Here is a 15,914-nt window from a genome sequence, read left to right on the forward strand (position 1 = left end):
GGGAGATAGTAGGTTCAAATCTCATCGTCGGCAGCCCTGAAGATGGTTTTCCTTGGTTTCCCATTTTCACACCAGCCAGATGCTGGGGCTGTACCTTAATTAAGGCCATGGCTGCTTTCTTCTCACTCCTAGGCCTTTCCCATCCTTGTGTTGCCAAAACCTTTGATGTGTTAGTGCAACGTTAAACCACTAGCATAAAAAAAATTGATAAGATTTTTTTTTTGGCATTCGGGACGAAGCCCACTCAGCCAGTGAATTATGTAAGGAAGGGATTTATAGGAACTTATGTATTTATTTATTTATTTATTTATTTTATTTGTTGTTCGGATGCAGGAGAGGTGGATTCATCTTCTCATCACAGGGCCCTTTATGACTTCCAGTGGTACACGTGAGTAGGCCATGGAATAGAAGGAGGTAGGTGTGTTGTAGTTCTGGTCGGGTAAGATTGATGCTAGGTGAAGGTTTTAAATTTGCGGCCCAATATTAGAAAGAAATGTACAACTCAAAGTACGCAGATTGGTCACTTTTGCAGAGAATTAACGAAAGAATAGGTGGAAATTGGTATCCCAATGACAATAAATTTTGTAGTAGGCAAGTAGTGCGAACAAAGTAGTGTGGACATCCAGAGAATATTTGATTAAGATCTGCAACTGTATCAGCTGAACATGAACTGAAGGGAGACCATAGTACTTGGATTTTGTGCAGGTGCTGAGGGAAACAACCATGATGAAATTTTATTCTTGCGATTGCTCTGCTGAATGGGCGTGAGTAGGTATGCTTATAGTTCCAAAGTACATTCGGAATATATGGATGGATAGTGGCATAGTGTTTTACACGTTGTTGGGAGGTATCATGCCACTTGTTGTTCCACACCGTCAATTGCGGTCGATGAAGCAACGAGGTGTAATCCGATGCTGGAACTCTAGTGTCTGTCTCTTGGCCTTCAGTGGCAGCAGATCGTGCTGCTTTGTCTGCTAACTCATTGCCTGGGGTTCCAACATGCGCTTTTACCCACACAAATGAAACTTTCTTCCTCTGGTCTCAATTCGATGTACCACTGCAATGATCTTGTATATGAGAATCAAAGATGTTCGTGAGTTAATGGTTTGTAGACTCTGCTGTGCTGACCTGGAATCGGACAACACCACGATCAACCGCTCAGGAAGATTTGCAGCATATTCAAGGGCCCCCAAAATGGTTGTAAGCTCAGCCGTGAATATGGATGCTGCAAGTGACTAATCTCATGTTTGAATCTGTATTGAAGACTGTTAATTTACAATAACAAAGTTTTATTATGATCCACCTGTTCAATACATTATAATGTTGTCACATTTAAAATGAATGAAAACCTACAACCTGTTTTCCAGTCTTTGACTGGGTCAGGGATGTAATGAATGAACAATATAGGCTATTAATACAATGGGTCGCCACTCCCAAGGTGATATTAATGACTGATAAATGCTACGAAATGATAATGGAGAATGTTGCTGGAATGAAAGATGACAGGGAAAACCGTAGTACCCGGAGAAAAACCTGTCCCGCGTCCACTTTGTCCAGCACAAATCTCACATGGAGTGACCGGGATTTGAACCACGGTATCCAGTGGTGAGAGGCCGACGTGATGCCGTCTAAGTCACGGAGGCTTATCACATTTAAAATATCTTCATTAATTAAAAAGTTATATGTGGGACATGTTTCGCTCCCTTACAGAGCATCATCAGCCAAATCTGAATCTCGAAGAATGGTTATGTTCGGAAATAATGACTTAAGAACCATTAAACCATTTTTCACAAACTAAAACTTACTCGGAGAGGATTTTCACTAATCAAAAGGCAACACACACAGCAGAGCTGAACATATTTTAGTTGAATTTCATTCCATACATTTGGCACCTTTTTTAAAATTGAAAGTGTTTTATCCCACATATACACATAAAGACAAAATCTTTTACCCATGCAATCTTACAAACTCCAAGAATAGCAGCTGAAATGTACAACTGTAAATAAGACTTAAATATGGAAGTTAGTCGATGTATTGACCAACAAGCAAGAACGAATGTTCATATGCATATATATATATATATAAGTTAGTTTAAGTAAAGATATGTTTTATACACTAATTTTAAGACCTTCAACATAATATTTTAGACATACAGTTGCAATATTGTACAGAATGACATATACGCTAGTTCACGCTAAGACATGCCCCATTTGTATGTGACTAAATGTACATCATCATCATATAGCATTCCTTTAACAACACAATCTTAATTAAAGCTTCATTATATAAATATGTATTTATGTTCAGCTGAAGATGGCCTTGTATATGAGGTCGAAACCAGTCCTGTAGCTTAATATATGCAATAAATAAGTATTGATTGGTGGAAATCCTCTCCTATTTTTAATTGTGCAATTCGTCAATACGGAAATGAAGATTATAGATTACGTTAAACTTACTCTACCAGAATACCATAAAATACAGAATCTTTGGAGACATGCCTTAATAACATGGGCTTAACAGGTGAGATACATTAAAATTGTGGAAGAATGAGTCGTTCTAAAATATTTAAAACAAGTAGCATGTCTAAAATCTTAGAAGGACGGAAAAATCAATCTTAAGAGCTAAATTTGAAGATTTTCTTTGCAATGAGATATGGTAAAAAAGTTTTTTATCCCTTGAGGATATGAGTCTATAAAGATTCAAAGATCTCGTCAATTTGATAATTGAACTTGTGACAGGTTGAATGTTGGTCTTCATGAAATTCTCATTCTTCCACAATTTTCCACAATTTTAATGTATCTCGCGCATTAAGCCCATGTTATTAAGGCATGTCTCCAAAGATTCTGTATTTTATGATATTCTAGTAGAGTAAGTTTAAGTTTGTGAAAAGTGGTTTAATAGTTCTTAAGCCATTATTTACAAACATAACCATTCTTCAAGATTCAGATTGGCTCCGTAAGGGAGCGAAACATGTCCCACATACAACTTTTTAATTAATGAAGATATTTTAAATGTGACAACATTATATGTATTGAACAGGTGGATCATAATAAAACTTTGTTATTGTAAAATATGGATGCTGTCAGAGGTAGCTTGAATTTGCCACAGCTGCCTGATTGTACATCGATATAAGCACTACCCACTGTATTACAGTCCTTTGCTCCATCTGTGTAGATATGTCGGCATGTGGCCATTTTGCCAGATAACATTTCAAGCTGACATTGTTGCAGTTTACAGTGATCTTAGATGATGTTTCTAGTCGTATATCCAGGCTCTTAATCATAGTTTCGAAAGAACAGTTAAAACTGGGATGGGTATCTCTATTGCTTATAATACGTCAGCAACCACTGAGATTGGTAAATTCATCCACTAGGATCGGTTGACATTTCTTTCTCCATTAGCTTAAGTCAGTAGTAAGGTAGTCAGCTTGGATATCTTGTGGAGTATTGGAGAGTTTCTGTATTGAAACAGCTTGGAAATGTATTTCCCCGATAGATACTGCCTTCATAGATGGAGAGGACGTTCAAGTGTTTCAACTAGCAGAGCACTTGTAGGTGTTGACTACATTGCTCCTATGCAGAGTCTAAGGGCTTTATACTGACATTTCTCTAGTTTAGTTAACAATATTTTGGAGTACAGACTATGAATCTTATGTCAGATCTGTATTGACGATTGAACTTCTTACCAAATTGTACAAAATTATTTTGATATCCTCCTAGTCAGTACTATAAAATTTTATGTCCAATTAAGATGAAACTTTACACAGACATAGACATGTTTCGACCTGGCATTGGGTCATCCTCAGTAAGACATATATAATTAATTAAAAACATCTGACACACAAAATGAAATGTTAGTTAAAAAGTTTTTTCTTAAAAAGCATGATGAAAGTTAAAAACTGTGAGGTGGTGATCGTTAAAACAGTCTTGAGCTGGAAATCTTTTTGTTTCAATGCTTTTGTTGTCCCTTGGTGTGGTTCAACTAGTATGTGAGAACTGTTGGCTTAGTTGTTATGTTCCGATATGGGCTGATATACATAAGAATTATTGAAGTTGAACCGTCTGATTTTTAGCCACGTAACAAGAGTTGATTTTCGTTCTTCATAACTTTAAATGTTTTGCTGTTAGTCACCTTTTTTCACCTCTTAATTCGATTTGTATTATCCATTTTACAGGCTAAAAAGCAGATGGTATAGGGAGTTGGAGTTCATGTGCTGTATGCATAGGGTCTGTTTTGTGGAATTGTAAGGCAGGCTGCTCGATTAATGGAGTCACAGAATGTTTTGTAATTTCTGATAATGTAATTTGCTTTGTGGTGTTCTTCCAGGATGAGATCTATTGCCTCCTTGTAACTTTCCCAGTCAGCTTGTCGAATTTTGCAGCGAATAGTTGGGTAGATGGTATGAGGTGTGGTTAATGAATTGGTTGACATTAATAATATTGGAAAGTGGTCAGATCCTAGAGTGTCCCGTAGAACTTGTCAGGAGAAGTCAAGTGCTATTGAAGGAGATGCAAAAGTAACATCTACTGCTGAAGGAGCTTGATTAGGTTAGGAAACTTGGGTAGGAGACCCATCATTCAGTAGCACTAAGTTTTCTTCTTCAGCTACACCCATTAGTTTTATTCCATGTGAGTCAGTAGAAGAACTTCCCCAATTCAAGTGGTGTGAATTGAAGTCACCGAAGATTAGTACAGGCTGTGAAAGTTGGGGAAAAAGTCAACGCAATTCTTGTACATTTACCAGTTGGTTAGGTGTTCAGTATACTGAAAGAATAGTTAACGGTGAACCTCTGTAATTAACATTAATGGCACATGTTTCCAGTCTAGTCCCTCGAAGGGTAGGAGTTACTTGATCATAAATGATGTTCTTTTTCTGACCCCTCCATATCCGTCATCACAATCAGTTCTTATAAAATTGTAGCCTGGAAGCTGAAAGGGGGTTGTATCCTTCAGCCAGGTCTCGCTAACAACACACATTGAAATGGAGTAATGTTGCAGTAGAGTCTGTAGGCTAAATTTATGCACTTGTAGTGAGTGAGAGTTCTGCTATATTATTTTATTCAGTTGAGGTGCAGTATCCATGGTTCTGATTCAAAAGGAGTGAAATAATGTCACGCATATGAGAGGGATCGATATCTGTGGAGGCCATGTTTTTAAGCGTCAACATAAACTGGACAATGTTTTCAAGCAATGGAATTGTAGTTAGAGCCTGCGGTGTTGTTTGAGGCTGTTGTCTTGGTTGAAATTGTTGTGGAGGGTGTATAGATCCAGTGGAGTTGACAGGAGAATGCTGTCCGTTGTAGTATGTTTTCCACTGGTTGAGAACTGGACCTCTAAACTTTGGGGTGGAAGGATATTTAGGTGTAAAATGAGAGGACACTCTAGAGGTGCTATGGAAGGTAGAGTTGGAGAGGTTATTGGTGGGAATTGGCACAAGTGCAGGGGAAGGAAAGGATGGAAATTCGTTGTTGTAAGATGTGCTTGCTGGAGGAGTGTTATTTTGCTTCCCAGTATTAGCATATGTGCTTGTGGATTCCATTTCGAGGGTTGCTCAGTAGTGATATTTAAGTGGGCCGTATTATATTTAATCCTACGCTGTCGTTCGTATTCTGGACAGGATCTGTATGATGAGGTCTAGAGCAGTAAATACATCTAGGCGAATCTGGAGTAAGGCAGTCTGCAGTGACGTGACTGTGGCCGCAGCATGCACAGCGTGGTTTGCTACGACACTGTTTATTTACATGTCCGTATTTAAGACATTGGTAGCAAAGGGTTACGTTCTGGACATACAGCTCTACACCACATTGAGTGTTAAATATATACGACCTTCAAATACAACATGCAACAGTTGCCGAGGTACTAGTAGTGTCTGTCCATTGCACACAAGTTTACGATGAATGCGATGTACTTCTAATGTTTACTTATCTGACTGTATTTCTGAAGGTAAATTTTCCTCCGAGAAGGACGTATCTGCTGCACGAATTAGACCTGTCTTCACTGTTAGGTGCCATGGTATGTAAAGACTGAGGCCCGGTTTCTTCAACGAATGTTAAGTGTTAACTCTGCTGTTAAGGAGACTTAACACATTTAACAAAGTGGTCGTCTCATCAAGGATTGTTAACTCTAACAAATTTTTAATACTTGTGTTAAATTAACCTGGCAGTAGCGCTGTGTTAAACCCCTTAACAACTGCTAAAATTTCAAAATGGAGGCATGTAGAAGACGTAAGTTTGAAGCTTTACTTCTGTGTGAAGACTATTTATAAACTGAAGAAGGCAAAGGACGACCCATTACTAAGAAATAACTACTTTCTAGAGTTGTCAGAAGATATATTTCTAATTACCAAAGCCCAAATGAACAAGATACTAGACGATATTGAAAATAGGTTAGAGTTTCCCACAGTGAGGACAAATATCATGAGGCAGGATCCGCTTCGGACCACATGGAGGTGATAGATCACTAAAATGCGAACACATTTTACTCAAACTTGTCAGGTCTGCAACCCAATGATTTACGAGAAAATTATGAATCCCCCGATTCTAATGCAACACCTATATAGTTGAAGAGTTGCAATCTTGACAAGTGGAGCAGTGGCCGAGTGGTCGTCGTACTTGTCTTCGAACCGTGATGACCTGAGTTTGGGTCCCGCCATAGACATACCTTTTTTATACAAATAAAATCATTGCTTCAGGGAATGTGAAGGTAAAATGTGAGTAAAATGAATAATCAAATTGCAGTGGAACTTTATTTTGTACCTCAAATTAATATATAGGCTATATATATTAGAAAGAGATCCAGCAGTAACTGTGAGAACGTTTAGGCCTGTATTAATTTCGGGTAGAAAAAATGTACTGCAATTTGCATAATATTTTTGTTCCAATTTTTATCTTGACGTTACCTCATATATGAATTTAATCGTCTTCTTCTTTTTCTGCTTCTTTATCTGTTTACCCTCCAGGGTCGGTTTTCCCTCGGACTCAGCGAGGGATACCACCTCTACCGCCTTAAGGGCAGTGTCCTGGAGCTTCAGACTCTTGGTCGGGGATACAGCTGGGGAGGATGACCAGTACCTCGTCCAGGCGGCCTCACCTGCTTTGCTGAACAGGGGCCTTGCTGGGGGATGGGAATATTGGAAGTGATAGACAAGGATGAGGGAAGAAAGCGGCCATGGCCTTTAGTTAGGAGGAGAAGTGGGAAACCACGGAAAACCACTTCCAGGATGGCTGAGGTGGAAATCGAACCCACCTCTAATCAGTTGACCTTCTGAGGCTGAGTGGACCCCGTTCCAGCCCTCGTACCTCTTTTCAAATTTCGTGGCAGAGCCGGGAATCGACCCCGGACCTTCAGGGGTGGCAGCTAATCACACTAATCACTATACCACAGAGGCGGACATATTAATTTATTTTGTGCAAAAATCATAGCTGCAACGAGACTTGAATTCACATCTACGAGGTTCGCAGACAAGTATGGTGACCACTTGGCCACCACTCCGCTCCGCTGTGATGTAACTCCCAAGTATATATGCCTTGCATTGGAATTGGGGATTCATCAATTTTGTCAGAAGTTATTAGGTTGCGGACCTGGCATGTTTAAGTAACATTTGTTCGCCTTTTAGTGTTCTACATTCTGTGTAATGACATCTGACCTCATTTTTTTTAAAAATGAAAGCGTGTTGACTTAAACCCTTATACACGAGTTACCATTGAGTGTCTCCCCTTAGGTACATTGAAGCTCGGTGAAATCGGTTGACCGCGGGGTCTGGCCTCTACTTGTTAGATATTATGCTTGAGACACTTTTCATATAATTGTAGGCAACTGTGTTCACGAGTGCAAGAAAATGTGTGTAGAATCCTGCAAAGAATTCCTGCTGCCACTGCAGCATTAACAAGGCATTACATTATTTTCCCTGCAATAAAATAATGCCTGAAAACCATTCAAAACACATCAATTATCACATTTTCCCGGTGATAGGAATATAAGAATAGGCTATATCGAATGTTGTGATATAACAGTCCGTTCTTTCATTTTTTAAGCACATTCGCTTAATTTTAAATTAAAATTAAATGAAATAAAAACTTGCATTCATAATAATACTTTTGTTCCTCTTACTTAACATGTTTATGTCTTACCGGTCTCCGCTAATCATAACCTATAATAATGTCAACCATGTGTCTGTGAGACAAAATACTATTTCAACACACCACTAGGAGCGCTTTATGTAAATAAACAAAAGACGCTCACTGCCAAACGCGTTCAGAAATCTCACTGAAATGTGTTAATTTGTCTTTAACAATTGTTTCATAACAAATGTTGGAAATGTGTTCGTGAAACAGGGCACTTTTAAACAAAGTGTTAAATTAATAACAATTGTTAGTTAACATTTGTAAAGTAAAATTTAACATACAGTTGAAGAAACTGGGCCTGAGTGAGGGGGATTGTAACTCAGCAAGCTTGTTTGCACATATAGTGGAAGAAAGTTATATTTGAATCCTATTACGTCCATTTGTAGCATTGTTCATTATAGCAGTACGCATGTCTCGTATTAAGGCCCTAATACACTTTCCCGCAAACACTGGATGTAACCGGCCGATATGTTTAGTTACCACACCAGACTCACAGGGTTTATGTTCTGCATACACAATGAACGGACCTTCATCATCTAACTTATAGAAGTATGACTCAGGCTGAGGGCTGCTTCGTACCTGTTGACTTGGAGAGAGCTGGCTAGCTGTATGCTGGGACGTATTCAACTGCACAGGCTGTGCAGCGACCGTAGATAGGGCTGGCAGAATTGGGCAGCTAGTTCGATGTTCTTGAAAATTTGCACTGGCACATACTGTCACTGATAGCTTCTTCACACTTAGTTCCTCTTCATTCCAGTAATCAGGATGCTCATCCAGGAGACCACGTTTATGTAGTGTAGACACATGAGAATGTATTTGTTCTACATAACTTATCGGTTCATCTGAATAGCACAAATTTAATGCGGTTCCTACAGCTGAGCTAACTAAATTATGGTTAGATAGAGTACCTAGGCCTCTGTCTGATGATTCCTCCATTCTCACTAAATTCCTTCTACCGAGCTCGATAGCTGCAGTCGCTTAATTGCGGCCAGTATCCAGTAATCGGGAGATAGTGGGTTCGAGCCTCACTGTTGGCAGCCCTGAAGATGGTTTTCCGTGGTTTCCCATTTTCACACCAGGCAAATGCCGGGGCTGTACCTTAATTAAGGCCATGGCTGCTTCCTTCCAATTCCTAGGCCTTTCCTATCCCATCGTCGCCGTAAGACGTATCTGTGTCAGTGCGAGTAAAGAAAAAAAAACAACTAAATTCCTGGGATCCTCGTCGCCACACACGAGTAACACCAATCCATGAACTTGTCTATATAATACCATTATTCAATACAGTCACACTGAAAGAAAAGTTCTGTAAACACAGTTCAATGAGCACGAGGCGATAGCGAGCTCTAGGGAGCATAGCAACACACCAAGCACAGTGAACACGGCACAACCTTCTCCAACTGAAGCTTGGGCGGAACTTGATGACAGGATTGGTTGCCATGGTGGACCATGTGGATACGACCAAGGTTCATACCTATAACTGTGAGGTTCTTAATTAAAATCTCTATTTATGTATTGAATAGGTGGAATAAATAAATTTTAATATTTATTTAACTTCCATGCTGTTTCCATACCAAGAGATAGCCTAAACGACGCAAACGATGTGGTTCTCGTGTAGTAGGATTATAGTTACAATACTCCGCAATACTCATGCTCTTTGTTATAAGCTACAAATACAGTTGCCAGGAGGCTGAGTGGCTCAGACGGTTGAGGCGCTGGCCTTCTGACCCCAACTTGGCAGGTTCGATCCTGGTTCAGTCCGGTGGTATTTGACGGTGCTCAAATATGTCAGCCTCGTGTCAGTAGATTTACTAGCATGTAAAAGAACTCCTGCGGGACTAAATTCCAGCACCTTGGCATCTCCGAAAACCATTAAAGTAGTTAGTGGGACGTAAAGCAAATAACATTAATTAAACAAATACAGTATGCGTACATATATCATTCTCTCTGCACTATACCGGTACTAAAATTTATAGTCAGAAATGGAGTGGGCAAGGAGATTACTCTGGACTTAATTAATGATATAATTTATTTTTTTTGCTAGGGGCTTTACGTCGCACTGACACAGATAGGTCTTATGGCGTTGATGGGATAGGAAAGGCCTAGGAGTTGGAAGGAAGCGGCCATGGCCTTAATTAAGGTACAGCCCCAGCATTTGCCAGGTGTGAAAACGGGAAACCATGGAAAACCATCATCAGGGCTGCGAAATTGGGATTCGAACCTACTATCTCCCGGATGCAAGCTCACAGACGCACGCACGCCTCTACGCGCACGACCAACTCGCCTGGTGTTGATATAATTAGAAAGGCCTTGTTTGTGGGATGTTTCATCAAAGGAATACAGAGATAAAGCAAAGAAAACCGACAGTTTCCAGGAACTCAAAATTATCTATAAATGTTCCCGCAAGTGCATTAAAAAAAAAACTAGCGTTCCTCCGCTCCCAGTACAGTTGAGAATTGCAAAAAGTTCAGAAAAGTCAGAAGTCGGGGGTGGGAGCAGACGAAGTATATACTTCAAAGTGGTTTGCTTTTGAAGCAATGAGCAAGAGGGGAGAAAATATGCCTAATAAAACTGCATTTCTAAATCGTAACAAAAAGCAACAGTGGCAATAACAAAGGCCAAATCCTCTTCATCTTTTTTTTTCTTTTTGCTAGTGGCTTTACGTCACACTGACACAGATAGGTCTTATGGTGACAATGCCATAGGAAAGGCCTAGGATTTGGAAGGAAGCGGCCATGGCCTTAATTAAGATACAGCCCCAGTATTTGCCTGGTGTGAAAATGGGAAACCACAGAAAAGCACAGAAAACCATCTTCAGGGCTGCCGACAGTGGGATTCTAACCCACTATATCTCGGATGCAAGCTCACAGCCGCGTGCCCCTAACCGCACGGCCAACTCGCCCGGTAATCCTCTTCATCTGAGTCCATTGTACTTGTTTGAAAATACTGCACACCACCTAAATGTATTACTACAAATTTATATAATGAACTACCTGTATACAGACAAAGGAAGTCAAGTTTAACATGTTTATTAAGTGTGGACACAATGTTAAGTGAAATAGTATTCAAGATTTAACATTTAACGTGTTGATGGTGTCACCTGTTAACATTTAACACTTTTAACATTTAACATGTTGTTGTTAAATGTTAATCAGTGGAGACCGGCCTTAACAGGGACATTTGGAATTGTTTCTCGATAGGGGGCTTGCTGGTCTTGTGCAACACCCAAGGACCGATTCTGGCTTGTGTGCTGCCTGTTGCTATGTACAGGCTTAAGGTCATCCCTGCTGAAACTACATTGCACCACACTGCCTGCTTGGGAGTTGCTGTAGGAAAGTAAACTCCCTGAGTTTGATTCGAAGCTGGCAGCATTTATTGGTCCTTGATGAAGCATTAGTACATCGAATGACCAAAGATGGTTGATTTTAACATGTTTTAGAATATATGTTAGGTTTGTTAAACTAGAAAATTAGAAGAAAAGACAACAAATGAAGTGTAAAATCATTGAGAGTTGTGCAACACTACAACAATACCACGCACCACTCCTGGTCCAGTCATGCCTGTGAGTTCCATATCACTCTGTCTTGTGCCCTTTTCTTTACCTCTGCATATCTGTCCCTTTTCTAATGTTGTCCAATAGCTGGGAGTCTCCACCTTCCCCTTCCTCATTTTCCTTTTACCATCCTTTACATTGTTACTCGTAATAAGGAATCGTGATGTAGATTATGTTCTATCCAATTTTGCTTTCTCTTATGAATCACAGCTAGCATGGTTCTCTCTTCAACACTTCCTCATTCGTTACTCTATATTCCCAGCTCACTCCTATTCTTCTTTAAATCCATATTTGAAATGTCTCTATTCTTCTCTGCTCTTTATTCCTCATTGTCTGTATTTCTTCACCATACAGAGCTATACTTGACACATAACATCTTACTAGTCTCTTCCTCAGATCTTGGGTACCAATTTGATAGCTGCAGTCACTTAAGTGTGGCCAGTATCCAGTATTCGGGAGATAGCGGGTTCGAACCCCACTTTTGGCAGCCCTGAAAATGGTTTTCTGTGGTTTCTCATTTTCACACCAGGCAAATGCTGGGGGTGTACCTAAATTAAGGCCATGGCCGCTTCCTTCCCACTCCTACGCCCTTCCTGTCCTATCGTCGCCATAAGACCTATCTGTGTCGGTGTGACGTAAAGCAGCTTGTATTAAAAAATAAAAAGATAAAAAGTAAATCTTTCCCTAGTGGGCCGCGAAACTGTTTTTCTTGTTTAAATTTTCTTTAGCTATTTTATAACTGTTAGGTTCTCCAGTGTGTCAAAAGTAATTTTGAATACATACATTTATAAACAATCTGAAAAGGATAACATATGGTAGCAGAATTATACCTGAAAAGGAATTAATATAGAATTTACATAGAATGACATATTCTGTTCTTGAAAGAACATCATCAGATTCTGGACGTCGGATTTCGTGGCTCATTGTATTAAAATAAATAAATAAATAAATAGTGGCTTTAATCCAGTTACTCATTTATTTATCATCAGATTCTGTCAAATCACACTCAAATTATTTAGAAATGTATCAACATTTATGTTTATTTCTGTTTAAATCCATGTGTTCTTTTTCAGGTAGTTTGTCATTTTATTTATTCAAGAACCTAATTGTTATAAATTAACTGAGTCAAAACTGAAAATAGATGGCACCAGATATTACGAAAAAGTAAAATAAAATAAAAATAAATTCTTTAGCTATGGCAATTTAGGCTTTTATGTGTGTTATAGGGTGGAGGTCTTTAGTTATAATACTTCTAAGATATTTAAACTTATCCACCAGCTCAGTAGTTTCTTCCTCTACCTTGATTGTAGCTTTTTGCCTTTATCTCCAAGTCCATGGTATCCCCTGCCTGTCGTAAGAGGTGACTAATATGGGCCCCAGGGGGTCTCAACTTGGGAGCAAGGGTTGGCGACTACAGGGCGCTTAGCTGAGTCGTGGCATTGCTTCCATTTACTTGTGCCAGGTTCCTCACTTTCATCTATCCTTTCCGACCTTCCTTGGTCAACTCTTGTTCATTTCTGACCTTGATGCAACTAGGTGTTGAGTCCTAGGGAATCTTTCATTTTCATGCCCTTCCTGGTCCTTGTATTCCTTTCTTCATTTTTTGAAGTGTCAGATCTCTTCCATTTTTTATCTCTGATTACTGCTATATATAGGATGGTTGCCTAACTGTACTTCCTCTTAAACCACCACCGCCCCCCCCCCGCCGCTGCCGCCGCCACCACCACCGCCACCACCACCACCACCACCACCACCACCTCCTTCTTTCATACTTTTCACACTTGTTTAGTTCTCTAAGAATTTTGTGGAGGTCCTTAGTGTTCTCAGATGTTACTGCCATAAATCATCATAGAGCCAGATAAATTCAATACTCTGCCTTCCCAGTTAACATTTGGTAAATTGAGATCACCTGTTAGAGTAACATTCCTTTCAGTGTCGTTTCCAACATGGCTGATTACCTTATCAAATTAATCAGCATTACAACTTCCTGGTCTGTATACCCCGAATACATGAAGTTGCCTATTATCTTTAGAGGTGAGCTTTACATCTAGAATTTTTTATCTTTAACTTTTTCAAGTTTAGAAATTCTTCTTTTACTAGTATGAATACTCCCCCTCCTATTGAATCTATCCTGCCCCTACGATAAACGCTCCAGTTCCATGAGAACATTTTTACATACATAATAACACTTCTTAGCCATAATGCAATCCCTGTTACAGTATCTGGTAAATATATATCTCTGCTCCCTCCCCCCCCCCGAGCAAACTAACGAATCTGCAAATTGTCAAAAAATTAGGAGAGCTGAAAGAAGTTGTGATTACTCATGTCACATTAACTTTTATATTTAATGATTGGTTGTATGTGTTAGCCATACAGAACAAGCTGCAGATGTGAGACTTTGTCATAGGGTTGACATTATATAAATAAAAAAATTTAGACCAAAACTTTTCAGAACTACAGATTCCCTAGTTTGTCACTTTTGCTAGTTTGCCATAGTAGGGACGAATATATGTATAAATTACTAATTCTCTTGTTTTCTTTACAGCACTTGTACAGTTTAAAAAATTCATGTCATCCTTACCTCACTTTCAGCTCCCTATACTCTCATCACTGCTCCCTAGTCCTCGCTGTTTGACTGTACCTCGCTATAACTCTTCTAAATAAACACCCTAACAAATATGTACCATTGTGGTTCAAGTGAAGGCCATCTGAGCGTAGATTCCTATCTCGTACCCACCCATTTGGATCTACAAATCTCACTCCCAGTTTCCCACATACCCACTTTGTATTTAAATGTCCGATCACCCTCCAGTCAGAATCCCTCCTACATACTATCCCACTGATAGCAATCTCCACCCACTTAACCTTCTCCCATGTTGTTGTAAACAGATCCTACACATGCCCAACTATGTTAGCACCTATTCATGCTTGCCTTACTTTCACTTAACACTTAAATTTATGTGTTTCTTAAAGCATGATTTTTTACAGTCTTCACAATTATTGTTAATGGTATTTCCTAAGTTTCCCTGAACATGATATAATCTGATATGTTCTTTTTGTGCAGTGAGCGAGTACATGTCTGGTGGAGAGATGCTGGATCTCTGTCACAATTACAGCCCCTTGCCTGAGGACCTGGTGCGCATCTACATCGCGGAGATTGCCCTAGCCCTTGGTTAGTATAATTTCCTCTGAGGTTAGAGGTGAGATTGAAGGCAGAAAGAATATTTGTTGTATTGTGATGCTGAATTTTGAATACCCAATAGGCAGTGGTTGATGGAGGATATTAGATTCATTGTGTCATATATAGAAAGATAGAAACTTAAATAGGAACACATAATAGGATATTTTTGACTAATGACCAAGATGTTAGGTCCCTTAAAATATCAGTCATCAACATAGTAGGATAAACACAATGGCAAGTCAACACTAGACAACAGAAAGAGGAGAGAAGGACAGACATGAAAATTCAAAAAGATAAGGACACTCTCTGCTTTTTCATACACTACTGTCTTCAACTGAATTGGCTTTCTCCTCGTCAGTCTCAGTTTTTCTACATTCATTTCTTCTCACCCTCCACAGTTTTGTTTCCAGTTATTTGATCAGATCAGGAATGTAACGAGTGAATCCCCCATCTAGCGGTGAGGATTAGGAATTGTGGCAACTGCTGAAACCTGTTGTACTCCTCTCAGGCAACGATTAATGACTGACAGATGAAATGATATTGGAGAGTGTTGCTGGAATGAAAGATGACAGGGAAAACCGAAGTATGCTATCAAATTTTGCGTTAAACTTGGGAAGCCTGCCACCAAAATGTTTCCATTACTTCAGCAGGCCTTTGGGACTGATTGCTTGTCCAAATCACAAGTTTTCCGATGGCACAAGTCGTTCTTGGAGGGCCGAGGGGAGATCACCGACAAACCTCGCAGTGGACGGCCATCAACCTCACGAGTCGACGAAAATGTGACGCATGTGCGCGATTGTTTGAACTCTGACAGACGGCTGAGCCTTCAATTGATAGCACAAACTCTAAACGTGGCAAAAACAACCGTTTTCCACATTGTGAACGAAGATTTGAACATCAGAAAGGTGTGTGCCAAACTGGTCCCAAAAGTTTTGACCGACAAATAGAAGGACATGCGAGTGCTTCGGTGCCGAGAAATGTTGGGAATGTGTGAAAATGGTCCTAATTTTTTAAACTCAGTTATCACTGGTGATGAGTCATAGATTTTTGAGTACGATCCT

General features: G+C 39.6%; 1 protein-coding gene across 1 annotated transcript in view; it reads left to right on the forward strand.

Annotated features, from left to right (window-relative positions):
* S6KL (S6 Kinase Like) overlaps positions 1-15,914 on the forward strand; it is a 632,786-nt gene that overhangs the window by 19,630 nt on the left and 597,242 nt on the right. Inside the window, exon 6 of the mRNA XM_067153213.2 lies at positions 14,737-14,844. Coding sequence (XP_067009314.2) covers positions 14,737-14,844 — 108 coding nt within the window. The remainder of the gene's footprint in view (positions 1-14,736; positions 14,845-15,914) is intronic.

Source organism: Anabrus simplex, chromosome 8 (assembly GCF_040414725.1).
Source record: "Anabrus simplex isolate iqAnaSimp1 chromosome 8, ASM4041472v1, whole genome shotgun sequence".
NCBI classification, from domain to species: Eukaryota; Metazoa; Arthropoda; class Insecta; order Orthoptera; family Tettigoniidae; genus Anabrus; species Anabrus simplex.